Source organism: Centrocercus urophasianus, unplaced genomic scaffold, assembly GCF_019232065.1.
Source record: "Centrocercus urophasianus isolate 14NV4802_14NV808 unplaced genomic scaffold, USGS_Curo_1.0 seq_36, whole genome shotgun sequence".
NCBI classification, from domain to species: Eukaryota; Metazoa; Chordata; class Aves; order Galliformes; family Phasianidae; genus Centrocercus; species Centrocercus urophasianus.
This window is the reverse complement of record NW_024884933.1, coordinates 3,032,852-3,058,859: the sequence shown is the minus strand read 5'-3', so window position 1 is coordinate 3,058,859 and position 26,008 is coordinate 3,032,852. Positions and strand designations below refer to the sequence as shown.

The following is a 26,008-nucleotide window of genomic DNA, read 5'->3' as shown; positions in this document are numbered from 1 at the left end:
ACCCACGTGCTGCAGCCGTGGATGCAGAAACAAAGGAAGAAAATTTGTTTACCTTCAGAAGGCCTCAGGCAGGCAGGGATTTCCAGTGAGATACCCTCACCTCCTCTGCCAGCCCTTAAAATGAGGGCTGGGAAGGGGTGGATCCTGGCTCCAGCCCTTCTGGTCACTCAGTGCATTTGCATGCACCTGAGCTCCCTTGGGTCAGCCCTGCCTTCCCACCAGGTGCTCAATCACTGGTGCAAGCCATGACCTGGCATTTCCGCTACACAAACAGAGCACATTTATTGTGAAACAAAATCAAAGAGGACACAGCGTTCTGCAGAAACTTCAGCTGAGCACATTTACACAGGGAACGAGGGGATGCGCAAACGGCTGCTGCAGGACTGCTCTCAGTGAGGCCTCCCCTCCTGCGCCGCGCGCTTCCCAAAGCTGGAGCTCCCCCACTCACTTGGCGTGCTTGATGGCTCCATCCAAAGTGCTGAAGAGGGCACCGCACTCCTCCACGACGCAGTGGAAGTGCACCTTGTGCAGGAAGTCGCACTGCGCGTCGCAGAAATCCTTGGTTCCAAACCTGGCCAAAGCAAACAAACCGCATCTTACACAGGGCCCCAGGAGAGCAGCGGTGTTGGAACAGACATGGAAGAAACGTTTCTTTTTGTTTCTCAACTCTAATAGCATCCTATTCTCTCATGTCACCGTCCCTCCTGCACAGACTGGCATTGCTGTTGGATCACGGCTGGTTGCACAGATCTGAATACAGAGAACTTTTCCTCAATTGAGTCCTTTTGACTGAGGAACTCGCATTCACTTTTAGTAAGAGTAAAATACAGAACAAATCTGATAAAAAGATGAAAAACCATCAGTGCTGTTGAGCATCTGTGTACACAAGTCAGAGCAGAGGGGAAGATCAAAGGTTAGTAAACCTGCCTGAATTTATTGGGAGTAGCAAACAGAATCGAGCAAGGGAATCTAGGTCCAGAACACTCCCACCCAACATGCATACTGGCAACAATAGGCTATCACACAGACAGGAGAAACAAAGCATCACCTACACAGCAATTACAGCCTAATATGTAGAGAGAATCGTAGAGTCCCTAAGTACACATCTACAGTACATCATCTAAAGCCATCTCAGAGGAACTGGTCAAGAGGAGAAAAACAAGCAAGAATGGTTTCACTGCTCATCACTGCTGAGATTCTCCAAACTTAATGGCAGCAGCACAGTACGTGTGATTTCAGGAAACTTCAGAATGGAGAAATCAAGTGAAAAATGCTGGCAGGAAGGATCTGAAACTTAACAGGGGAATCTTGCATAATTAAGGTACAACAGACTACAATTGCTCTGATGAGCAGGAAAGCAAGAAACAAACAGCAGCCTGCGTGGTCCCAGGGGGAACCTCCTAACAATCTGAAGGTAGAGAAAGAAGAAAAAAAAAATAAAAAATCATGTACTGGAGATGAAAAGGCCAGTGGATGTAGAACACATGCAGTCAGTTAAGGCTCGCAGGGAGAAGATGGCGGAAAGTAAAGTATGATAAGAGAAGAGATAAGAAACCAAGTTACTGCAAGCTAAAGGGCTTCTTTTATCAAGGTCGAGAGGTTTTGTACTTAAAAAAAAAAAAAAGCCTGATAAATATGCCAGGGAGGTGATGAGTCGAAAACAGCCGCCTTATAAAATATGCTTTGGACAAGGAAACTAAAGACAAGACAGACAATTAGGGCTGAAATGAAGACCTCCTAGAAGAGCAGATAAAGAGACTGGTTGGAAAATATAAATATGTACAAATCAGCCAGCCTGGATGATGCATGTCCTGAAGCGCAATGGAAATTAACTCACAAACTGATTGCATTACTATTTGTTATTTTTTAAGCCATAGAGAAGAAGGAGATACTAGAAAACCAGAGGAAAAAAAAAACAACCAAAAAGCAACCAAACAAATCTAGGCACTGATTCTTTGAAAAGAGGAAAAGACAAGTGATCTTTGGCAATTATCATACCTCTAGTCTTAACTTCTCCTTCCAGTAAAGTGATGGAACAAATATTAAGAGGGAGGAGAAAATCATTAAACATCTAGAGGATAAAGGAACCACGAGCAATAAACAGCATCGGGATTATAAAGAATAAATCTTACTAGACAAATTTAATTGCTTTTTTTGATAGAATTACAAAATTAGTGGATGAAGGGATGCAATATATTTGGATTTTAGTAAAGCGTTTCGATACAGTCTTGCATATGCTTAGAATTAATTCAAGTTGGCTTGGATGGGAAAACAACCACATGGATTGAGAACTGGCTGAAGGACCGTAAACAAAGGCTAATGACAAACAGCTCCGTACCGAGCTGGGAGGAGGCATCTTGTGAATGCTGCAAGGATGACTTTGGCTAGGTCTGAGCTTATTTAACATCTTCATTAGCAGTCTAGGAGAAGGAGTAAATAGCGGCTAATGAAATTCACAGAAGATACTAAACTGGGAGGAGTTGGCAACACCAGTGCTGGAGGAGAGAAATAACACAGAGAAGCCTTGCAAGACGTGGAGGAAGGTTCCAATCTGACAGTCATATTTGGAGAAAACAGCTAATCCATCTGGGGGGTGAGGAGAGTGTTTTTATACATAGAGGACTCATAAGAACAACCTTACCAGTAATCATGTCTAGCAGTTGGTGGTAAGCATGATACCAATACACAATGAAATATAGATGCAAACAAGGTAGCACAGTTTTGAGCTGCACGTATGGGGCAGGAAGCTTGTTACACGTCTGTTGTGGTGATACAGGAGCGGCAGCCCAATTCTGCACCCACTGAGGGAACAGCAAGAACGATGACAACAGCAACAACATGATCAGCAGGCTGAAGGGACTAATTTACAAAGTCAGATTAAAGGAAGTAAAAGCTTCATTAAATGATATGCTAAAAGTCTGTGACTATCTGAAGGGGGTGAACTCCAATTCTGGCGAAGAATTATCCGCTGTAGTTCAAGGGGATATAACTAGAACTGCAATAAAATCATGGAAAGGGAAATTCAGGCAGCACACCATGAAGAAAGATCCTGACAGACAAATGAATTACACGGTAGAATAATGCTCCCAGAAACAAGAGAACAGCTTGGCATAATTAAAACTAGACTGGACAAAATGTCTGCAAGTGGACTGCGGGGAAAGATCTCATATTGGCCAGGGGCAGATGGACTAGAGGACCTTCTAGTCTTTTCCATCAAAGTCTGTGATTTTCAAAGTGTCCACAGGCATTTGTAGGCAACTATCTGTGTCAGAGCACCAACAGATATGTGTCTGCCTGGGTGTATCTGTGTATGCTCAAAGCGTGTGTCTGTCTGGGCATGTATGTGCCTGTGTCCGTGTGTGGGTGAGTTTTGTATCTGTTCCATTTTCCTTTCAAGCCTTGTTGTCTGCAAGAAAAACAGCACAAACCATGCAGTTCCCATACCTTCTTGGACTCCCTGTTTTGCCCCACTCCTACGATCAGATGGAATTCCACAGCATTTTAAGGCTTATATACTCCATGCCTAACAACTAAAAGGGGTCTAACAGCGATCCGGAGGTATAAGCAAACTACAGTTGGTGCCCAGCTCTTGCAGACTGGAAAGTGAAGAGGAGCTAAGGAGGTGCTGTGGCAAACAGTGCTAAGTGAAGGTCTGAGAACTCAGCATTCAAGCGTGGACTAATGAGCCAGACACCTTTCAAAGGAGATCACTTCCCTTTCCTGTGTTCCCAGTCCCATGCCCTCCTTACCGGCGCAGGTACATCTTCCACGGCTCAGAGAGCTTCTCCTGGACAAGTGCCTTCACTGCCTTGCCCAAGTACTGCGTCGGCTCCCCAGCCCCAGCCTGGCTGCCATCTCCTTCTGTCTTAATGTTCAGCAGGTTGCCAAGGCTGGCACTGGTCTTGGACATCTGGAACAAGAACACACACACTGCATCAAACCCAGCTCGCAGCTGTGGACACTGCTGGTCTGGACAGTTTTGGGACAGTCCCATGGAAAGCTGTGCCTTCGAAGAGAGAAGACGAGAAGTCTGCGCACGCTGCCCCAACTCATCAGCACAGCTTAGGAACGCTTCACTCTTGGGCATCCTCCCCCCAGCTGTCACGAAGTACATGGCACCCATCTGGTATTCATGTCTCCTGTGTGAAGAAATGAAGCATCTGTGCCACACACTGCAGAACTGAGGTGAGGGGAGACAGGCCCTGTTTGAGTATGGAGAAGGTGCACAGATGCTGGTGCAGTCTGAATCAGTAATAACCCAACACAGCTCCTACAAAATGCTGGGCTCTGGGTGCAGAGGTAGAAGTGATAGGCTCTCATTCACCCAGAACCACCTCACCCTAGCTGCAAGGATGACTCTTTATTGAAAGGGACCATCAGGAATTTATGTGGAAGAAAATAATTTTTTTTTTTAAAAAAATCTCAATTGTGAAAAAAATTCTGGGCCATAGAAGTCCTCAGCAAATTCTTACTGATTTCACTGAAGAACTTGTTTCACTCTCTGTGCTCAGTGTGCATCGCTCACAGCACAGGAACAGACCCACAACACTGCGTGGAAGGCTTCAAACAGATTCTGCACTGAGAAGCCTTGGAGGTGTGGGATGAAAGGAGGACATTTACTCCAGAGTGCTGGAGAGAAAATGTTCTTTCCTAGCGAATGCAAGGTTCCCCAGGCCAGGTCCTGCTTTGCTGCTCTCTCAATTACCTCCAGTAACAACACTGAAATTCACAGTGTGAATAAAATCCAGGATTAGACCTAATACTTGCACTATGAACTCCACCCACTTCAGGATCTCAAAGCCCTTTATAAATATCAGTTAATTAAGCCTGACAGCCCCCCTAAATAAACTGCAGCACACTACAGGAACCCTGGCTGCTTGAGGCTCCTTAATGCCCCCTGAAGGTAAAGCCCCTGCTGCTCTGTGCAGACTGCAGCTCTTTATGGCTGAAGGCAGGTATTCAGCTCGTCTTTTTTTCCTTGGTGCTGGCCATTCAATTTCTGTAAAGGTTTTTTTTGTTGTTGTTTTTTTCCTTGACAATTAAGCAAGGTTTCCTCTACCAAACTGTGCAGCAAGCACGGTGCGTTCCTGAGCACACAGAGCTTAGGTCTGCAACCCTCAGCTTGGAACGGGCTCCTTCTCACCAGTGGCTGCTTTATGTCGTCTTTTAATCCCATTCCCACCTAACAAAAAAAGAACAAACCTCAAGAACTGTGTTGTATACCTATGCTACACTTATTCTGCACCACATAAATAATCCTCATGTTGTGCTGCAAACCTTTGTGCCGTACCTCTGTGCAGGGCTGTGACACAAACAAATGCTTATTTCTAAACACAGAATTTCAAGTGAAATATCTTCTGGAAGATATCTCCCTTTGCTCAGGATCCCCAGCAGCAGATGTACTAAATACATGTATTCACTAGAGAAAGAACTGCATATTTGGAATCACTGAAAGGAGGGCACGCAGAAAGGAAACTACGTTTAAAAGGGACCACCAGAAATTCAACATAACAGAACCAGTGGTGAAGGAAAGTGGTGTAAAGGTAAAGGTAGGAATGAAACAACGTGGGAAAACGTGTGATGAAGTAAGAAGGAAAGGAGCTGAGGCTACCAAAGTCACTCTGCCCTCTCCTGAGGGTTATATGGCCTCGATGCACGCAGCGCCCAGAGCCAAGGGGATGGCAATTGCTATGCCTGTAAAACCTATCGCAGTGGAATACGAAGGCAAGGCTCAAAGGCGGCCCTGATCTCTAATGCAGTTGTACACAACAGGAAAATTCATCTTTGTATAGTAAAATTTATCATGTGAAAGGGAAATATATATTTGAGATGATGTATAATTTAAGGAAAAAGTAAGGAAAAAGAAACCGTGCATTATTTAAAATAAATATTCTACAACATGGTAAAGTGGGCTCTGCTGGACACCATTATTCACACCAGAAAGGCAGCAATTGATGATTCCAGCTCAAAACTTGTAATTTTTTTCTTCTTCTCTTCCATAAAAACAAACGATTCTCCCCTCCCCCATGGAAAGAAAATGTTTTCAAGTTAAAAAAAAAAAAAGAAAGAGTAACTATAAAAAGAGAGCGAGAGAAGTTGCCAGGTTCTGGGAATAAAAATGGGAAAAAAAAATCTTTCAGAGCCCTCCTCCATCTAGAAAGGATGAAAAAAAAGGTGTCAGAGGCTGCAATATATTTCTTCAGCCAGTTCATTAAATTAATTCGTAAGCAGTGGCTCTGAAATTATACCCGATGAAAAATGGTCTCAAAATTTAAATGGTACAAACTCATCTTATTAGAGGCAAAACATTAAAAAACAAACGCATCTCTTCCCCCCTCCCTCCCCGCCATCGCGGCTTTAATTTCTCTTGGTGGGGGGAATGAAAGGCGTTTGATGGATGGCTCTTACCTTATTCATAAGCGAGGATAAAAGAGATGAATTTGCCGAGACTGTGTGGCCATTTGATTCATTACTGGAACACACAAACCAACAGGGTTTAGTTAAGATGTGCACAGAGACCGTGAGCACTGAGATCAATCCTTCTCCCTTCAAGCTGCCTCACTCCTCACCTGCTGCATCCAGAGGAAGAGAATGATGCCCACCCTCCCTGGGGCAGGCCAAACTCTTCCTCGTGATAGCCAAGATGGAGACCCAGAGGTTCCAAGTTTACTGAATTGCTCTTTCTCCTATTAAACAACCCAGACCTCTTCCCCCAGTTCCCCACACCATCGCCTTTTTTTATCAGCTAACTCACAGCCTTTGTCCTGATAGAACTAGGGGGGCTGCTGACCAAAGACTCACACTGCCAGAGGCACAGCCCCTCTGCAACAGCAGAACAAGGAAGGCCCCACATCTTACAGCCACAGCTGCACATGCAGAAAGGCAATCCTAGCATTTGATAAGAAACCAGGAGTAGTTGCAGCTGACTGCAATTGCTTGGGTCCTTATTTGAGGCTTGCTTAAATACAGTAACGGAAGAAACACATCAAGGGTCAAAGTGGAGCAGGCTTGGTTATCCATTAAGGTTGGAAAAGACCACTAGGATCACCGAGTCCAACAGTGAACCCATCCCCACCAAGCCCACTGACCCTGTCCTACAGTGCTACATCTGCAGTTCTTGAACACCTCCAGGGATGATGACTGCCACTTCCCTGCAGGCCCTGTGCCAACACAGGGCAATCCCCAAGCTCTCCTATTCTGAGGTTTTGGACAAGTAGGGCTGAGTCTTTGAGAGGCAAAACACACAGCTGTGGGTTAGCACAGTTCACCGGTTTGTTCTGTGCACCTAATTGGGACAGTCCCAATTGCAGACCCAATTCACTGCCCTGCTGCACTGGTGCAGAAGTTCCTGCAACGTGTGGTGCAGGAGCAGCCTTCAGCCCACTGGCATGCAGATCTCAGTAAGTAAAAGAACGGCTTTGTCAGTGGTTTTTCTGAGAGGAACACACGAGGTGAAGCTCTTGTCATACAGCGCTCATGAGCCCCAAGAACCAGGTGGGGAACACACGCCTGAGGGGCAGCACAGCGAGCCTCTCTGCCTCCAAGTTGGGTGTCTAACTAACTGTGCAGCCTGAGCACTGCAAAGCATTGCATCCCCTTGGGCTACAGGTACAGCAAATTCTCAGAGCTTGGTGCTGCAGAGAACTAAGTGCGCTGCCTCTGCACGTCACTCACCCGTGGTCCTTGACACTCAGGTCCAAGCTGTGCTCCTGCAAGGACTCCTGCCCACTGGCAGAGGATGATCCCATGGCCTCCGCTGGCTCTTGCTTCACCTGGACTGGGTTGAACCGCCCGGGAGCTGCTGCTTGTCCATTTCCTGCTTGAGAGAGACATCGAGATTGAAGGGAAAAGTGGAAATGGAAGAAGCAGGCCTGAGATGGGCAGCAAATAAAAAAGTTGGATCGCTATCAGAACTGCACAAATGGAAAAAGCACAGAAAAAAGAGTGGGGGGAGGGAAGTGCCGGGATTGCTGGTCAGCGTTTATTGCCGAGCTGACATGATAGGTTCTGACGTCCACTCCAGTGTGGAAATTCTTCAAGTGATAATTATTGCAAAATTATGTCAAAGTTGTCCAGGCTATGGGCCCTTTAAAGGAGAAGGGCGGAAGGAGCGTGGGGGAGACCTGATTCTCTGCACAAACTGTCATAACTAATTTGCGGGGCTGCCTCTTAAGCGTTTATTAAAGACTCCGTTAATGCTGAGGCAATGTGGCAGCTTTCGACTGCCGGCCAGGCCCCGGCCCCGGCCCCAGTCCCAGCGTTGCCGTAGCGACGGCCGGGCGCCATCGTGCCTCCCAGCAGGAGCATCTGCCTGCCGGGCGGCCACTGGGCACGGCCCGACCCACAGCTGGGGGACCGGGGGGCACGGTGCCATGCCTGTGGCACGGAAATGCAGATACAAAGAGAGGAGGAAGAACCGGAGAACAAATTCAAGGGAAAAAAATTAAGGAGAGGAGCAAAGAAAAAAGGAGGGAAAAAAAGTTGCTGACAAGAACATGTCTGCAGAGCTTTCTTCCACAATCCCCAAGTGACTAAAATATTAATTTGCCCTCCGGCAGTACAGCTGACGGCAAGCCGCTTCTCAGCCAGCAAGTGGCATTTTATTAAAAAATAAAGGAAAATAGTTCCCTCCATGACCTTTCTCTGCTTTAGGAAACAATTTTTCAAATCATAATTTCAAAAGTGTGGCGCAGATCCCCTGCCCTTTCAGCAGAGCGCCTCGTCCCACGCTCAGGAGCGGTGCTGACAGAGCCCAGCTCAGGCCCAGGGGGCAGCGCCATGCTGGGTGCTGCCAGGCGGAGCCCCCCAACCCCACACTGCTGATCGTGGTCAGCAGGAGGCCATGGGGGGCACCTGGTGCTCTGCTGGGAGCCCCCAGGCCTAGGCGGCAGCACGCCCTGTTCACTCGGCCATGCAGATAGCCAGGCTCCACGGGAAGCCATGCCAAGATTGCCTCGGAGGGTTCCCTTCCTCCAAGGGTTAGCTGCCATTCAGGGGTCATCTACACACGACAGAATTTCTTCTCCCAGAGCTGCTCCTTTATTACTCCCTTCCCACTCCCAGGGGGCCCCTCATTCTCTCCTCTCCGGATCATCAGGCACGCTTGTTCCTCCCACTGCTAGGACAACCGATGATGGCAACTCACCTGCTTCGAGTGCCACAGAGGGCTTAAGTGCAGCCGCTGCCAGCCTGGCCATCATCGGGGAGATTAACCCCTTGCTAGCAGAGATCCTTTCCATTATGGATGCCACTGGAGCTGGAGAAGAAGTAGCCGAAGGCTCACCGGATCCTGAGATGGCCTGGGATGAGGAATCTGTGGGAGCAGATGATGTTGGATTGGCGCCAGATGAACCAGCAGTCATCAGGTTAGCGGAGCTGGCAGGAAGCGGTGTGGAGACCCGGCTGGGGATGATGGGGAAGAAGGATCCAGCTGCTCCAGGAAGTGCTGAGTTGGAGAGCGCCAGAGCCAAGGGAATATTGCTGGGAAGAGCCTGGGAGAGCAGGCCGGAGATCTTGGTGGCTGGTGTCATGCTGTTGGCAGGCTTGCTGACCTGTGAGGAAGCAAGCTCAGCAGCAGAGGAGGGTGCAGCTGGGACTATGAGAGAAACGGAAGACTGCTGACTGGTGGGAGAGGCACTCAGGCTGGAGTTCTTTGAGCTCATTGCAGAGAAGTCAATAAGGTCGTCATTACTGGACTCCTCTTGCTCGTTATCCTTGGGTCCTAGGAGAGAGGCAGGCAGGCCCAGCACTCCTGAGCTGCGGATGTGCCGGCGCTCATGCTTGCGTTTGTGGGAGGTCATCTGGCTGGTGGAGGTAAAGGTGAAGCCACAGCCTGCCCTTATGCAGTGAAAGTGGTTGGTGGCCTTGCTGTAGACACAGCCCTCATACTTGCATTCCTCATACTTGTAGAACTTCTTGAAGCCATCCTTGGCATAGGCATCATCTTTGATGTGGTAGCTCTTGTGCTTCTCAATGTCACACTTGTTCTTGAAGGTGAAGGTGCACCCAGGTCGCCTGCAAGGGCATTGAGGAGGAGAGAGTGGTTGCCGTGTGGGCCAGGAGCACAGTGCAACTGCTGTCACATGCCACCCTCTGGGACAAGGACTGCAGGCAGTATGAGGCAGTGGCCCTGGCTACAAAGGGGCTGAAGAGTTTTATGTAAGTTAACCTGCAACACCAAGTCAAGCAAAAAGTGCTGCTGTGTGAGACAGCTTGGCAGCCATCCCCACTCTGAGGAACGGCCAGGATAACGTGGGGATGCGCCCAGCACTGCAAGTGCCAACTGAAACAGAGGCTAAAGAGAACTAAGGTACCAACTACGTTTTCCCACTCTTCCTGAGAACATGAGAAATCAATAGAAGAGCGTTTGTGTACAGAAGGTAGAGTCTGGCTCTGAAAGGGATGAGCTGGCTGGAGAGAACTCTAGCATGAAAGTGCCATTAGCAGTATATTAGTGTCCCCCTGAGTTGAACTCTGGCACGAACTGAGCACTGTGATCTCCTTCCCAAATGATTCCTGGATGTCTTTTCTTTCTTTCCTCAGATCACCACAGACAAGCCACCTGTGTTCTGTGCTAAGATCCTGGCAATCACATCTGCCCTGGAGCGTGAGCCCTCTCAAGGGCAGCACTGAGAAGGCCACACCAGGGAAGAGTCAGTCCCTGTGTACTCTCCTCAATTCCTGACTTGGCAGAAGGAGGCAAACATCCATCTGCCTCCATCTCAGAGGCAGGATCCCTGCCATTCCCAGCTCTCACCTGCAGTGAAAATGAGTGGTTTTCTGCCCGTAGAACTGGCATTCCACAGTGCCACAGTCCTCCGTGGCGCGGAACCGCTGAAACCCGTCGTTGATGAGCTGCGTGTTCTTCTTGTGAAAATTCTCATGGGTCATCACGTCAGAGGTGCTCGTATAGACCTTGTTACAGCCCACCTAGCCCAGGCAAAACAGGCAGTCGTCAGCACAGTGTTCTAACGTCCCACCATGATCTTATTAACATCAGCAATAATAAACAGATGAGCAGCACACGTACATTTAACAGTTCCATTTGGGCATTTCTCCTAGGAGCATTAAGTCATCACTTTAATTCCCCATCTAAAGACTGAAGCATTGTCATGAACAAAAACAGAACTCCCAGGGTACGAAATGGAAAAAAAAAAACAGAAGGATGCAAAGGGATAGAAGCCCAGCTACAGATAACTGTGTCTGCTTGGGGAGAAAGCAAGCAGGGTTCCCACTCTTCAGAAGACTGACAGATACCATTACTTTTTGTCATCTTGGAGTGACACGGAATGGAGTAGGACTTGTATCTATTAGAAGAAACTGAAATCGCCTGGGAGTGAGTTATTTTCCTCCTTCCTTTCTCAGAAAAAGGCAGAGTGGTGCAACATGAGGCCAATCTTTTGAGCTTGCAACACAAGGGTTTTGTGTGAGCGAAGCACAAACCCTACGTTCAGCCGATCTTAGCAAACCGGTGGCTGCTTTTCCCTGCTGCCTGTTCAAGACTACTGCATCTACAATTTTAAACTCGGGCAGCAAATGGGAATGGTGTGACGAGGACGGAATGCTGAAAACCTGCCTTCCGCTGGGTAAAGCGGGCAACTTTGCCATATTGAGTAAAAAAACACTGGAATCTGAAAACGTCCTCAGCCCTGCTGAGGGAGGATTTTTTTTTTCCCTTTTCTTCTCCAGCACAACGTGTGCCAATGCCTGCACCATCTCAGAAGTGAAGAGAACGAAAACACCACCTCTCAGTTCAGCCCAGGTTGATTCAAACAGGCAATAACAAAACCCATGACAAATACCCAGGAAAAAAAGGATCTCCAGCTATTTCCAATATAAAAGAGCCTCTCTCTCTCTGCACTGACACCTTGAAAAAAGACAGACCCTGCACGGCATTAAAAAAAAGAATTAAACAAAAACCTCCTTAGGAATAATTTGCAATGCAGCTCTTGGTGCTAAAGCCTAAAAAAATGTCAGTTTATATAAACAACTAACTGAATTTTATCCACACCAATTATGGACATAAAGAAAAAAAACCCCACGAGATGGATGGCACAAATCCTGCCATTTAAGCAATATTTTCTTTAATTGAGGGTTTACGTTCAGACACCTTTCCTGTAAGGCACTGCTTACATGGGCATTGTTTCACTGGAAGACAGTGGGCACGGCGTGGAATTACCCATATATAGTTGTGTAAAAGAGGGTCTCTATTCAAACTCAGAGTGACTTAAAGCTGTGAAACGTTCCTTGTACTCTAGAAAATTAAACAAGACTCATCCTGGTCAATTGAAGAAAATGAGTGATGAATATTACGGAAGAATAACAGAAAATGTCCTCAAGAGAAAGTCACACCAAGTTCCCCATTTATCAAAAGCCTGCAAGCACGTGCTTCAAGCAGCCCCTATTCAGGACAGTACTTGAGTGCATGCCTAACGTTTAAGTATGTGCTTAAGCCCCATTGACTTCAGAAAGCTTACCTGACTTCAAGTCAAACATATGCTTAAGTCTATCCCAGCAAAGCATTTAAGCATGTGATTAGGGCCTTGTGACTTTAACTGTGGTCTTAAACTGTTGGGATTGAGCTGGAAGGGAGACATGGGTCACAAAAGCTTTCACCAAGGGCTGCTTGATTATTCTGTTTGGTAGGACAGCACATGATTCAGGCCACAATTTTAATGAGACAAGCAGGTATCAAACCCTCTAATCTGAGGCACAATCAGGAGAAGACCTGAATAATTTGGTGTGTCCGTGTCAGAAAAACAGCAGAGGGGTCACGGTCACACCTGGGCAGCAGCCCCAGGTCTGGGAACACTGCTGTTGGCTCCTGAGTCAAAGCTCCCAGCTGACAGTACAGACATTTATCTCCAGTTCCATTGGCAGAGGAGATGGGGAACCAGGAGTGTCAAGTCTAGATACGTGACATAAAAATCTAATTACTTTAGAAATTGATTATGGAGGAAATGAAGCCAGTGTTAAAGGGCAGATGTCCCATAGAAAAGCCTGATTTCAGGGGAGCACCAGTTCGGTAGCAGCAGCACAGTGGTGTCAAAAGAGGTCCCTGAATCTCAGAGAAGGGACTGTCTTGAACCAGTGAAGTCCAAGACAACCTTGAGCCCTGCTTTGCCTCACTGCATGCACGGGGCTTCCACACCCAGAAAACCCTTCAGCCTGCCCAGCACTCAGCAGGGAGGTCAAGGAACGGTCTCTTTGGAGAAGAGCCTGGATCAGAAGCAAACAGGAGCTCGGAGCAATGAAATTAGGGCTCCTCTGCTCTCTGGCAAAGACGGGCTGGGCTGTCAGATGTGAAGATGTCCCTCAGTCCACCCCAGCAAGGACACAGCTCCACTCATCTTGTATGCTACCACTCCGTCCCCGGTCCGGCTGTTACCTGCATGCAGTGGTAGTGTGTGCTTTTCCCATTCAGGTGGCAGCCGTGATAGTACACACTGCAGTCATCCAAGGGGCTGAAGCGCATGAAGCCGTGCTGGAGGGAATTATCACGTTTCTTGTGCATGTTGTAATGCCGAATCACATCCTGTTTACTAGTGAATCTCTGGAGAGATACAGAGACAGACAGAGTGAGACACACGTGAAGGGAGTGGGTGAGTAATCCTGGGAGCAGGGTTTGTTGTTGTTGTTAATAAACTTTGGTACCAGCAGTCTAAAGCTCAGCAGCAGTCGTCCCAAGAGAGCCAAAGTAGAGACCAACTGTGTGTCCATGTTTTCTCAATAAAGGGAAAGCGTATGCACATGAAAACCTTTAAACATCATAAACATGACACTGGGGTGATGTTCAGAATATGCTCCCTGCAGCTTTAAGACCGCAATTCTTCTAACATAATTTTAGCTGCTACTATCTCGAGGACTGCTATAGTTAGAAAGCAAGCCAGCAAACTACACCGCCTGCAAGAGAGACATCCAAGCTCCCAGATCCCTCACTGCAGTGGTTAGTGAGACACTGGCTGCCACATTCATGTCAGACTAGAAACTGGGAAAAACAGTCTCTTACAGCATCTTCCTGGTGTCAGTTGTCTGCCATCCCTACAAGGTGGGATGGCTGTTTTAGGAGAATGAGAACACAGAATTTTCTTCTGGTGACAGATATGCTGGCAGCAGAGCTCAGAGCCAGATGTGGATGACCAGAAGATCCCTCCCATCCTCTACCTGCCTGAAGTAATGAGGGGATAGCCCGCTCTCAGAGCAGGATAAGTGCCTTTAAAATGAAGCTTTTCATTTCTATTTCCCACAGACATCAATATTTAACAGAGAAGGTGGGAAAGTAAATCTGATTTTTTAAAAGAAATCAATATCCATTTATTTTGAGGAGTAATTGAAAAGCCCTGCATTCTAATGTTTAACAACTTTTCTAGTCTCCCTCACAGGAAACAAATGATTATCGCTTCCACTCTCTCCTTCTATAATATCAATCCTGATCAATCTCCCTGGTATTGGCATGAGAATAGATGGATACAGATTTCAACAGGAATCCCTTGGAGGCCGGAGGTATGATTTCCCTGGGTGTACATACAGGATTGCTATTGCCAATCATCGTTAATTTGTGCCCACTTATTACAGAGCGTTACTTATTATAAAATATATCTCAGCCATAAAATAATTTGCATTTTAAAAAGCAGCCTAAATCCTTATTCCCTGCGAGACCAGACAGCTCCTTTGCAAGCAGCTCCCAGACTCTTTAGGAAATAATCATGAGACCAATCACAATAATAGGTTTTTCTGTCTTTCCATTCTTTATGTTTCTCTTTCCTGGTGCACAGATATCTGTGTCACAGCTGGGACAGACTCATCTCAGTTACTGAGTGCCAGGCTAGGAGCACCACTGTGTGCATCCCAGAAAAAACCCTCCTCTGATCAATAGAAACCCACAGGCAAACTCAGCAGAGCCAGATCAGCTCTCGTGCTGTGGTCAGGCTCTCACTCCCATGAGACCAGAAGGTCCCCCGGGTAGGGCAGAAGTTGCGTCTCATGCACAGCAGAGGTGAACTCTGGGATTCCCTCTTACACACTCTCAGCCTGACCACAGAAATGGCAGAGTCAAGCTCACAGACCTGGGAAGAGGGTAAACACTCAGCACGTGATGCAGCTTGCTTTGACGTTGCTGCCCTGGCAGATCTCCCAGCAATTACAGCATCGGACATGCTCCTGCCCCCAGCTCTCCCCACAGATGCCGGCCTGCTGCTGGTCTTATTGGGTGTTTTGTTGCAGCTACTGCCACTGCAGCCTCACTTGGGCAGCAGGAGGCTAACAGAACAGCACGCCCTGCTTTCAGCCACCATCTGTACCAAGGCAGAAGTTATCCTCCTGCTTTCACTGGTGTAAATCTGGAGTACTTCCCACTGGCTTGAGCTGATCGATACTCTAGCAAATTCAAAATGTATCTTGCCCTCTTTTTAGAGCAGAAGAGTGATGACGTGAGGGAGGACAGCACAGAGGACATGCACCTCCCCTAGGCAGGACCCTTCCCACCTGGCAGCTGTGTCGTGATACCCCTTCCTTTACCTGGTAGTTGCACTCTGGGTCAAGGCAGTGGTAATGTTCTCGGTACTGGTATGCACAGTGTATGTGTCCACAGTGCTGGCTGCCAGAAAACCTGTGTGCACGAGAGGAGGACAGGAGAACAGAGAATGAAATGGTGTCCTGAGAGCAGTGTCTGTGTGCAAGTTATAAACAGAGCGAGCCCCACTCCTGCCTTCATCCCATGTGGCCAGGGCACCCAAACCCACCTGCTTTATCACCTCTGAGGACAGTGGCCCTTCCCACCTTTCTTTTCTTATTTGTCTCTATTTAAACAGGTGTTTCCTGAGAAAGATCCTTCCGGGCTTTTACCTCCTGAATCTGCATACGTTTTTTCTTTGAAATTCACCTCTATTACCTCAAAGTTGCTTACTTGTGGAAAAGTAAGAAAGGAATTAAATATCACACAATTCTGGAATTCTCATTAGTGAGTTTGGATAGCTCAGCAGTGAGTTTCAGAAACCTCCCACACCACAAGGAAACAAATGAACATCGGTCACATACGTCTACCAGGATCCCAGAAAGCTCAGAAATTCATTAGTGCAAGTTATGTCTCCATTTGGTGTCACGCTACAGAGGAGGCTGCAACCTGCAGAATGGAGGGAAGCCACGAAGGCAGTGCAACACCATGGCAAGATTATATGGGAACTGAGTATGATGGAGAGAGCAAAGGAAGACGAGGAGAGATGAGAGAACAGTGAAGCACTGCAGGCAGTCACCTCTACCCTGTGTACAGATTCTTCCTATGCACTCCTGATGGTTATTTTCCATGTGGATGCATTTGCTCACAGCTAACCAGCACAAGGCAAAGGCGTAGGATTTTCAGCTTGCCCTTAAAGAGCAGTTAGGAGCAGGGCACCCACTCCATGCTGCCTTCCATGCAGCAAATCTGTATAATTCCTGACATTAAGGGTGAGAAAAAAGGCAGCGACGCCACATGGTAGCTGCAGACAAATGGACAGTGCACTGAGTGTGCTGACAGACAGAGCAGTGACTGGCAAAGGAGGATGCTGTGGTGCCAGGCTGATCCGTGTGGAGATCTTCAGTGCGTATACCTGGGGAAACCGGAGGAGCTGAAGAGCTTGAAAGGGAAAAGCAGGGAGGGAAGGGGACTCAGAGGGGAAACATTCAGAGATAAAGTGCCATCTGCTCAAAGGTTCCTCCCGTCACTTCATGCTAAACGCACCGGGAGCACAGATGATAAAGGGCATCAGAAAGAAACAAGGAAGGGCAACAGGGAAAGGGGAAAAAAGGAGGAGTGAGGGTGTCCTGGGGCAGCAGAGGAAGGGGCAGCAGCAGGAGAGATGGTGGAGCACCAAAATGCAAGGTAACGTCAAGCTGCAGGACAGGAAAAGGAGCCAGGATGGAGAGCAGTACTAAATAAGGCATTTCTGGAGTGCAGTGAGGAAGAGGAGGTCAACTGCAGAGACAGCAGGGCCTCCTGGAGACGGAGGGGGGATTTAATTGACAGAAAAGGTAGATGTTGCTAAAAAATTAAATTACTTTTTTTCCTCGGCATTCACAAAGGGAGACAGGGACAGATGCCAGGAGCAGACATGCCCTTCCCTGGGGAAGGAGAAGAAATACCGCAGGAAATCGGGATCACGTCAGAACAGGTGATTGAGAAACTGGAACAAACCCTGGCAGTGGAGAAGAAACAACCCACAAAGCAAACAGCAACGCTGGCTGCACAAACAGAGGGCACGAAGCAGCGCTGAGGGAACTGGTCCTGCTGGTCTGGGGCTTGTGGAAAGGCCAAGGAGCTGTGGGATGGCACCGGGAGAGCAAAGAACTGTGCAGGGCTGGGGAGATGGGGTGTGCGGGCCAAAGGGACACTTGGCAAAGGCAGAGCTCGGGGAGAGCTGCCCCAAAGAGCACGGAGGGTAAGGATGATGCAGCAGAGATGCCAGCTGCAGCAGAAGGGCTGGACATCAAAGAACTCTGCAGGCAGCTGAGCATGCCGGGTGCTGGGGGAAGGATGGACGCAGCACACACGGCTCGGAGGGGACGGGCTGCTCCTTCAGCCTGCAGGGTGAGGTTCCTAAAGGGTTATCTTTATCCTGTGTTTCTTCTGACACTTGAAACAGTTCAAAGCTATTAATTTTTAAAGCACAGCAGCTGTTTAGCTTTTTCGTAACAGGAAAGCTCGCCCAGCACACACTCACTTCCACGCATCCACACGCGCCCATTTCCATGCACACGCTCTGAGGTGCATCAACACCCCGATTAATTTACATGACAGTCCGCACGATTTCCATGCACACCAACAGGCGTGAGCACACACACACCTGATTGCAAACTCAGGCCATTTCATCACGCTGATATGCAAATCCAAACTCGTAAGCTGTGAGTACAGGCACAGATTCATTTCACAATTACACCTCCCTCCCCTTCCCTCACTTTAATCTCTGCGCTTTCTTTTTTTTTTTCTGGCCAAAGAAGCAGTCTTGATCTGGCAAGAGTTAGAAAGAAAAACCAGGATAAATAAATAATAATAAAAATAATAAATAAAGGAGTCGGCATGCTTAGTGAGTGTTTACAGACTCATTACCCTGTAACGATGATGTGAAAGAAGGAAGAAAAAAACCCACCCCAATTACAAGGGGGGGAGGAAACCCACACAGAAATAAATATTTAAGCAAGTGCTGCCAGAAGCACCATCTGCTGAGGCACTAATAATAATAATAATAATAATTTTTTTTCTGTGGTCTTTTTTTTTTTTTTTTTAAATTATAAATATAGAGAAAAACAAAAAATAAAAAAAAACCAACCCACCCCAAACTAGCTAAGTAAGAGGTTTTGTTTTGTTGTGTGAGAGAATGGATTATCCCTGGGCAGCTTTTGGCAATGGCTCTGGCAAACTCATTAAGCTAATTATGCAGCGCAGACATACAGTGTCGTGTCTCTCTTCCCCCCCTACCCCCTCATTTTAAGGCTTAGAACTGTTTTTAAAATTGTGTGTAAATGGAAGGGATGTGGCTGGGCTGCCAGCGGGCGGCTTGCGGAGCTCTTTGAGCAGGATGTGGTGTCCCTGCGCTGTCTCAGCAGGCTGCTCGGTTACCTGCCCAGGGGAAGGGGCTCGCCGAGCACTCAGAGGAGTGGATGCGGTGTGGGGTTCGAGCAGGGCTGCGCGAGAGGGGAGCTGGGGACACTGAGAGCGGCGTCGCCTCTGAGCGAAACCCAGCAGGCTCAGCAATAAAAGGGCGCTGCTCCTTCTGCGCCGCGCAGCCGTGGGCCCAAAGCCTGCTTTCCTTCCTGCGCCCTCCCAGGAGGTGGTGAGCTGCTGCGTGCACCAGAGGAGCTGCAAGCGAGTGGCCTCCTGCCCCCCTTCTGCTCCAGAAGGCATGTGGGCAAAGGGGCTCCAGGGGCATCGCTTGCTCCCACCCTCCTGCCCTGCCCATGTGCCCAATCCTCCCTGCAGCTCCCCAGCAGCTGGCTCCCCCAGGAAGCCCCCACAGTCTCGGGCAAGATGGGGAAGCACAGTGCACATTCCCCTCCCCTCCTGTTCCCCATGTGCTGGTGGGAACAAATCCTTCAGCTGCATTTGTGGAGAGAAGTGCTCGCTGGTGTGGCTCTGTACACAAGGGGCTCTCACGGTGAGCTCCTCGACAGCACCAAAGGAAGATTCAGGGGCTGGGAGCAGAGGCTGATGAGCTCCAAAGCAGGCAGGTGTTCTGCAATAATCTCCTCTCTCCCTCTGGCTCTGATGGCATTACTCTGTGCCACCGCTGCAGCTTGGGCTCCTTTTCAGCACTGCTCATTCCTGCTTGGCCAGAGCTCAGCCGAGGTGCCCCAGACTGCACACAGCCAGCCAGTTTTCAAGTAACAGAGCTGCAGAATATCCCCTACTGGTTCTGAGAGCTGCCCAACCTCGATTCACTTGTGGATTCCTCCCAGCCTGTGCTCTGAAGACGACATGTCCTTCTGCCTCCAGTGGGCACGGACACAGCGGGGGAAAAGGCTGGAACTGGCACAGCACGGGGCACAGAGTGACAGCTGAGACACGGCGCTCCCATTTACATCACAGGCTTCTGCAGTGAAACATTTTTCCACTATTTGTCACAAGTCTAGCAGCTCTGGGGAGCCGAGCACGCTCTTGGCATGCCTGTACACCTCTCACAGCTACTGCTATCCCGAGCAGGGGAACAGAGTGAGCGCAGATGCCAGAGGGAAATGGAAGTGCCAACAGCTGGTTTTAAACACTTGGGCCAGATGGACAAACCTCATCTCTCCAAGGTTCATTCTACCCTCTTTCTCCCAGCCCTCTCACCAAGAAAGAAGACAGTTTTGCCTACCTGGCAATATACTTCTGGTAAATATTTACATCTTCGCTGACGGTGGGTTTGTCAGTGGGTAATCCATTCCTAGGGAGAAACAGAGGACAGAGCTGGTCAGCAGAAGGGGCAGGCACAGCTCCTTGCTTCTGCACAGCACCACACACCAGGAGGGAGGTGACCACACGCCATCTGCAAACCAGGGATGGCCACAGGAAGACAGAGGCCTCCCCAAAGCACCTTGCAACACTGCCCATGTTTACACAGATGGGGCAGCTGAGGCATTTATTTTAATCTCTAAAAACCAACCGAACACCCATGCCACATGAGCTCAGGTTACTTGGCACCAATTGGAAACATAAAAATTACATCCTTGCTGAGTTCTGCAAGAGGAAAAATAGCTCCGGGGCAGGCTAAGCCCACCTGAGACATATTGGCCCATCAGCACAATCCTGGCTTCAACAAGGACACCTTTGCCCAGGTTTACTCAGAGCAGGTAGACGAGTTCCTAGCATTGAATGGTTGAGTTTCAACCTGTGGTATATGTGGATATGCACAATTCCTGCCAGGTTACTGGGTTTCAGTGGGGACTGAATGGAAAACCAGGTCCCAGAGAGAAGTTAGCACAGCCAGCAGGTTGCCTTCTTTAATCACAGAAGCCTGTCTGTAGCAAGCAGCCTGGAGGAGAAGGACCAGAGCCACTTCCAAGTTCCATGTGAGCACGAGAAAGGAAATCAACCTGGAATCCCCAGGCAGACGGAGGCTCACAGCCTCCACGCGGTGACCACTGAGCAGCTGAGTGCTCAGGATACTGCAGGCACAGAGGCTCTGGCCACGTCACCCATCACAACAAGGCACTGTGCCTACAGGAATATTTACAGCCGTGTTTTTTAGTAATAGCAGTCCCTGCCTGCCATCTGGAGCACGTACCAGGTTCTTCTCACAGGGGGGGTCAGATAATAATCTTTTACCCTTTCTTGACCCTAACCACAGAGCTCCCACATCTGTCTGCAGGCAGCTGGGGCATGGCTGCCTCTCACAAAGGCAGGATCACCAGCTCTGCGCACCAGTCAGGGAAATGTGGCACTGATAAATCAGTGGCATGTCAAATCAGAAGCTTTTTTAGGCAGTTTGACTCTTTTTCAAAAGATTCTCATGACAGAAAGACCCATATCAGCCCTGGCACTCTCACTGCACCATGGCATTTAAACACAGTCATCCCTGGTACATGCACTGTGCAGTTGTGTCTGTGCCCCTTGGGTATGCGTGCAGCTCTTCTACAGCTGCCACCTTTGGAAGCCAAACTACACAGTAATACAAAGTTTGGCAAGGCTGTTGACTATCTCTATTCAGTCAATGGCATCACTGCAGAGATTGCCAGCAATGTGTAAGAGGTCATTAGTGGTATTTGGGCTAATGAGTTTGCCCAGTCTGCAGGGTAACTGAATCACATCCATTTGTGTAAGGAACAAGCACATTGAGAAGACACAGGCCCAGTCCCATAAAAGTACATGTATGCTTAATTCCTGTATAATCAATGGGAATTAGGCACAGAAATGTTCGGGATGTTCTAGGACATACAAAGACTCCCTCTCTATCACTCAGCAGTTTTGCCACTGAGTTAAATGGAAGCAAGAATTGGTTTCTCACAGCATGGCTGGCTGCCTGGGGCACTGGAGGAAGAGGGAAGGAAGCAGTTATGATCTTGACCTCAGAGCGCTGACAGCACCATGTCCCCTTATCTCTCCTTTCAGCATACGAGCCCAGGAGCTAGCAGGCTCTGGATTCATGGCTGTGACTGCTGAGGGCAGGCCACATCCTCAGCACAAGACAGAGATGGAGAGTGTGACAGGAGCAGACACAGAGAGCAAAGAGAAACATCTCACTAACAGTGCAGTACGTATCAGTACACGGACTATGATTTGCTACTGACCCATGCACTCACTAACACAAAGCTAAGAACAGTGGGAGGACACTTACTTCACTGTAGAGACTGTTCCAGTTGTGATGGAGTCTGTCTTGGAGAAAGTCGACTTCAGGTACTCAGGAGTGTTGAATGGCAAGGAGACAGCCTGCTCCGGGCCGGCCATGGGAGTGCTGCTGGGGGTGCTGGCGAGAGGAGCAGGGGCCAGGCTGGGTGTTGGAGCTTTCACCTGAGTGAGTTTCTGAATGTTCCTCACATCGTACTTGGAAGGCCGGCCCACCTTGCCTGTCTTGAAGGCGATGGCTCCTCCCATGTCTGGGCTGCCTTCCCCAGGCTTGAAAAGGTGCAAGTACTTGACGTTTTCTAGGTCATACTTGGAGGCCTTCTTGTAAGTGTTGCCGTTCTGTGGCCTGATGCTCTCACCCGTCTTCAGCTTCTGAATGAAGAAGTCGTATTTGGAGGCCCGTGACATCAGGCCCTGCATCTGGGAACTGCTGGGAGAGGGCAGCGGCAGGATGGTGGCTTTGGTCTCCGTCAGCATGGAGGCATCTGGACCTGGCAGCCGAATGGGCTGCGCCAGCACCGAGGAAGCTTCTTTGCCCAGCTTGGAGCCCAGCTCCTCAGACTTGGCCAAGTGCATGGGCCAGGAGAGCTGCTCTCCAGCCTTGAGCTTGCGGATGTACTCCTCGTACTTGGAGAATCGAGCTCGCTTGCTCATGGCGTCCTCGCCAGGGAGAGAGGCTGCAGCTGCGGTGGCCTCTGAGGTAGCAGCGTTCAGCTTGTCGAAGCTGATCTTGCGGGCCAGCTCATCCCGCATGTTCTGGTCATCGTAGCCAAACATGCCCAGGAATTCATTCATGGTGGTGGCAGCGTAATCTCGCAGCGACGAAGCTTCCCCTGCAGAGAACCAGAGGGAGAGAGTCAAGCAAGGGGCTGATTTTTCTTCTCCTCCCATACCAGCACCGGTAGCGAGGAGGGGGGTTAGGAGGAGAGGGGAGCATGATCTACTGACGTTTGGCTCACTTGTTAGGTTTTACGACTCTTAAATTAATTTGTTTTAAAAAAAAAAAGTAATTAATACTGGGGTAAAATAAAAAGAGTTCATCAATGCCAGGAAAATCAATTTCCTAAATGTTCTAGCCGATGGCTTTTCAGTACATTAAACAAAGTTTCATAAATGTCTCTGCACTCTCGCCTTGGCCTAATATGAAGAAAAAGTAATTTTACTGGAAGTGAGACCAATGCCAATATGCTGAGGTTTATGCGGTTCTGTCCTTGTGTGAGTGTGTGTGCGCATGGACAGACCCACGGCGATGGGCTGCAGTGCTGGTGACCATAGGGGTGCAGCAGGAGAGGGCAGAGTGGGGCAGTGCTGAGCAGGCAAGGGAGGCAGAAGAGGTGGGGATGAAGGAAGGTAGGGCTGCATGCCTGAGCAGCTCGTGGGAGGGAGAGAGGGAAAGGAGTGGAGAAGCCAAGACAAAGACAGGATGGTTCCAGTGGTCGCTGCACTCCTTGCAGTTCTCTTCAGCCCGCTTTCTCCCAGTGACTGGGGAGTTTCTCCTTGCCACACGCCAAGGGACAGCAGTTCAGTGAGGACAGTGGAAACCTACTGGCTGCATCCTGAGCAGCCAAGAACAGCTCCCAGTACAAGAAAAGGGGAAAGCCTGCGCAGGTGCCAAATGGATGCAGCATTCTCTCCATCAGCATTTGGGCTGAGGACACACCATGTGGGCTTCAGAGAGAGGAGGTGCGCTCCCTCCAGTGAGTGGGAAAGGGGCAGGAGGGGCTGCTCTGCCTGGGGGCACCAGGAGACCAGGCAAAAGCTCTTCCCAGGTTCTCTCCCTCCACTGTTCCCCTTCCTGGGCCACCAGGAGGGGAAGAACACACATCTGGAGGTCACCCAATATCAGTATAAAGAGGAAATACAGATTGTTCTGATGCGGCAGCTTGGACTCATTTGGGCTTCAGTCTGACACAGTGTTTCTCCTCCTCCTCCTCCTCCTCGTCCTCCTCTCTCTCTTGCTTTCTCCTGCAGAGTAAAGATTTACTGTGTGCAGCAGTCCTTCAGACCTCCCCTATCATCCTTTCCTTTCACTCACGAGCTCTGGGGAAGGCAGGCTACCACAGGAGCACGAGCAGGGGCACAGGAGGCAGGTGGAGGGTCTGGGCACTGGGTGCAAATCTCAGACCCAGACAGCACAGCCTTGGAAAAGCAGGCATCGAGCCACATAAGTTGTTAACAGACCCAAAGCATGAAAACAAACCTATGAACTGGGGAGCTGATAGCCTGTAATGCCACACGCCTGGGCATGCATTTACACAAGCACTTCTGCACGCACAAGTGCCAGTCAATGAGCAATCTCACAATTTAGCAGCCATCAGCTTGCACAAATCTGCTTCCACAGGACTATGAGGAGGAAGAGACTGCCTCGAACAGGCACTAAAATGTGCGTGTCTGTGAGGGTCACATTCCTGTGTCAATACTGCTCGACACAGCTGAGTTCACAGAGCAGAACTGCTGCTGCACCAGTTCCCCGGGTACGTGAGAAAGGCCGCACGCAGAACATGGCTGCAGCCTGCAAGCAGCACGTTGCAGGCACCCTGCCCAGTGCTGGGGGTTGCTTCAGCCCCAGATCACCCGCCAGTTAGAACTGGGCAGTAAGAACCATCGTCCTGCATTGGATTTTGGGATGCCCAATTTCAGAACAGGCATCCTGACAGGTACAGAATGGGCAGCAGTGTCCCTGCAGGTGGGGGCTCTGGATGTAGCTTTTAGTCCTTGCACATCCTGGGGGTGTTAAACACAGAATCAGACCCACAGAGCCCAATAACAAGCCTTGTACCCTATTCACAATAACAAGCCTTGTGGCCAGACTGGTGCAGAACTCAGATGCACAACCCAAGATCATTGGGAAGGGTGAGCTTTCAGATCTTCTTCTGAGTTTTGCAAAGTCTGAGCATGAGCTCAGGTTTCAGCACCCCAGATCTGATCCCCTCATCCCCCACAACACCCCGCATTGTCTGTCTCCCTTTGCTCAGGTTTGGTTCTGCGACACCTCCCCCGATGAACGGCGTTGTGAGCGTTGCTGTCATTTCTCATCCACGTTTAGATGGAACCTTGGCCAGCTCCCGCTGCCTACAGAGCACACCTTCCCTCATCCACCAACACACCCCTACAGCCCTGACAACCTCCACGTTTCTGTAGCTAGGCAGAAGGCTGGGGGCTCTTGCGTTCCAACCTGAGACCCTTCCAACCCACTCTTGTTACCGAGCAGACAGACAGCTCTCCCATACCCGTGTGCAGACAGAAGCGAAGCAGAAGAAAAGCGGCTGAGAAACAATTCCCTGTGAAAAGTGAGCAGCCCTCCCCCTGCATCGCATTTTTCTCTCCCCTTCTGTGTGATAACAAAAGGGCTCCCTCTCCCCTCGCTGCGGCTCTCCATTTGTGGGCATTGCCAAAGAGCAGAGATCTGCGAGTCTCAGAGCAGCTATCGTATCACAAAGGATCCGGAGCTAGCAAAAAAGGGGCTAAAAATAGCCTGCAGCAGCACACTATATATGGAAGGAAAAGCAAAACAGCCCAAATGGAGCTCAAGGTCTGGATCCTGGGGGATGGGGCATCCCAACCAGGGCTCTGTCCTTTATCCTGCTCAGGAGGGGGACGTGGAAATCTGGGGGCAGTAGGATAACGCAAGAGAAACTGGCACTTGTCATGCACATTCTTCCAAGTGGGCTCTGCCCAGGAAATCTAGAAGAGAAATATTCCCTTTGAAAGGAATATTTCGAAGGCTAGTGCTCCCTTTCTGAGAGAGACAGCCCACAGGCTAAGAAAACTTTGAAAACCTGCACACAGGAAAGCTCCTGGTGACCGCTTTAGAACAGTGTGTAAGTAATGGGCAGAGGGAAGAACAGGGGACTGTGCAGGAAAATTCCCCCAGTGGGAAGGGATCCCGGTCACAGCCTGTACCAGGAGTGTAAATGCTATATATAAATGTGTGTGGAGGACCGTGGGTCAGTCAGGGTGCAGGAGAGGGTGCGTGAATGAATGAGGAAGCACTGTGTGTGGGCAGGTCGGAGGCTGACACACATCTCTTGCCGGCCGCTGGCTCTGCAGCTCCTGGAGACACACAGTGAAGCTCAGCATCGACTCCTCGGTCCTTGAGTGTTCCCTATGGGCATCAGCTGTCTTGTTTCAAAGCATGAGGACCAAAGAGCACAGAGCAAGCCTCTGCAAACTCCTGCGTGATGCCCAGCAAGCCCCGCTGCATGACCCTGGAAG

At 49.3% G+C, this 26,008-nt stretch overlaps 1 protein-coding gene across 8 annotated transcripts in view; it reads right to left on the bottom strand.

The window, feature by feature from the left end:
* Nucleotides 1-26,008, bottom strand: part of CASZ1 (castor zinc finger 1) — a 148,293-nt gene that overhangs the window by 15,000 nt on the left and 107,285 nt on the right. For all 8 annotated transcript variants that reach the window (XM_042831469.1, XM_042831475.1, XM_042831473.1 and 5 more), the window contains 10 exons: nucleotides 21,786-22,626; nucleotides 19,827-19,895; nucleotides 15,517-15,607; nucleotides 13,388-13,552; nucleotides 10,757-10,929; nucleotides 9,146-10,014; nucleotides 7,675-7,816; nucleotides 6,409-6,472; nucleotides 3,750-3,910; nucleotides 449-571 (listed from right to left, as the gene is read on the bottom strand). In XM_042831469.1, coding sequence (XP_042687403.1) covers nucleotides 449-571; nucleotides 3,750-3,910; nucleotides 6,409-6,472; nucleotides 7,675-7,816; nucleotides 9,146-10,014; nucleotides 10,757-10,929; nucleotides 13,388-13,552; nucleotides 15,517-15,607; nucleotides 19,827-19,895; nucleotides 21,786-22,626 — 2,698 coding nt within the window. The remainder of the gene's footprint in view (nucleotides 1-448; nucleotides 572-3,749; nucleotides 3,911-6,408; nucleotides 6,473-7,674; nucleotides 7,817-9,145; nucleotides 10,015-10,756; nucleotides 10,930-13,387; nucleotides 13,553-15,516; nucleotides 15,608-19,826; nucleotides 19,896-21,785; nucleotides 22,627-26,008) is intronic.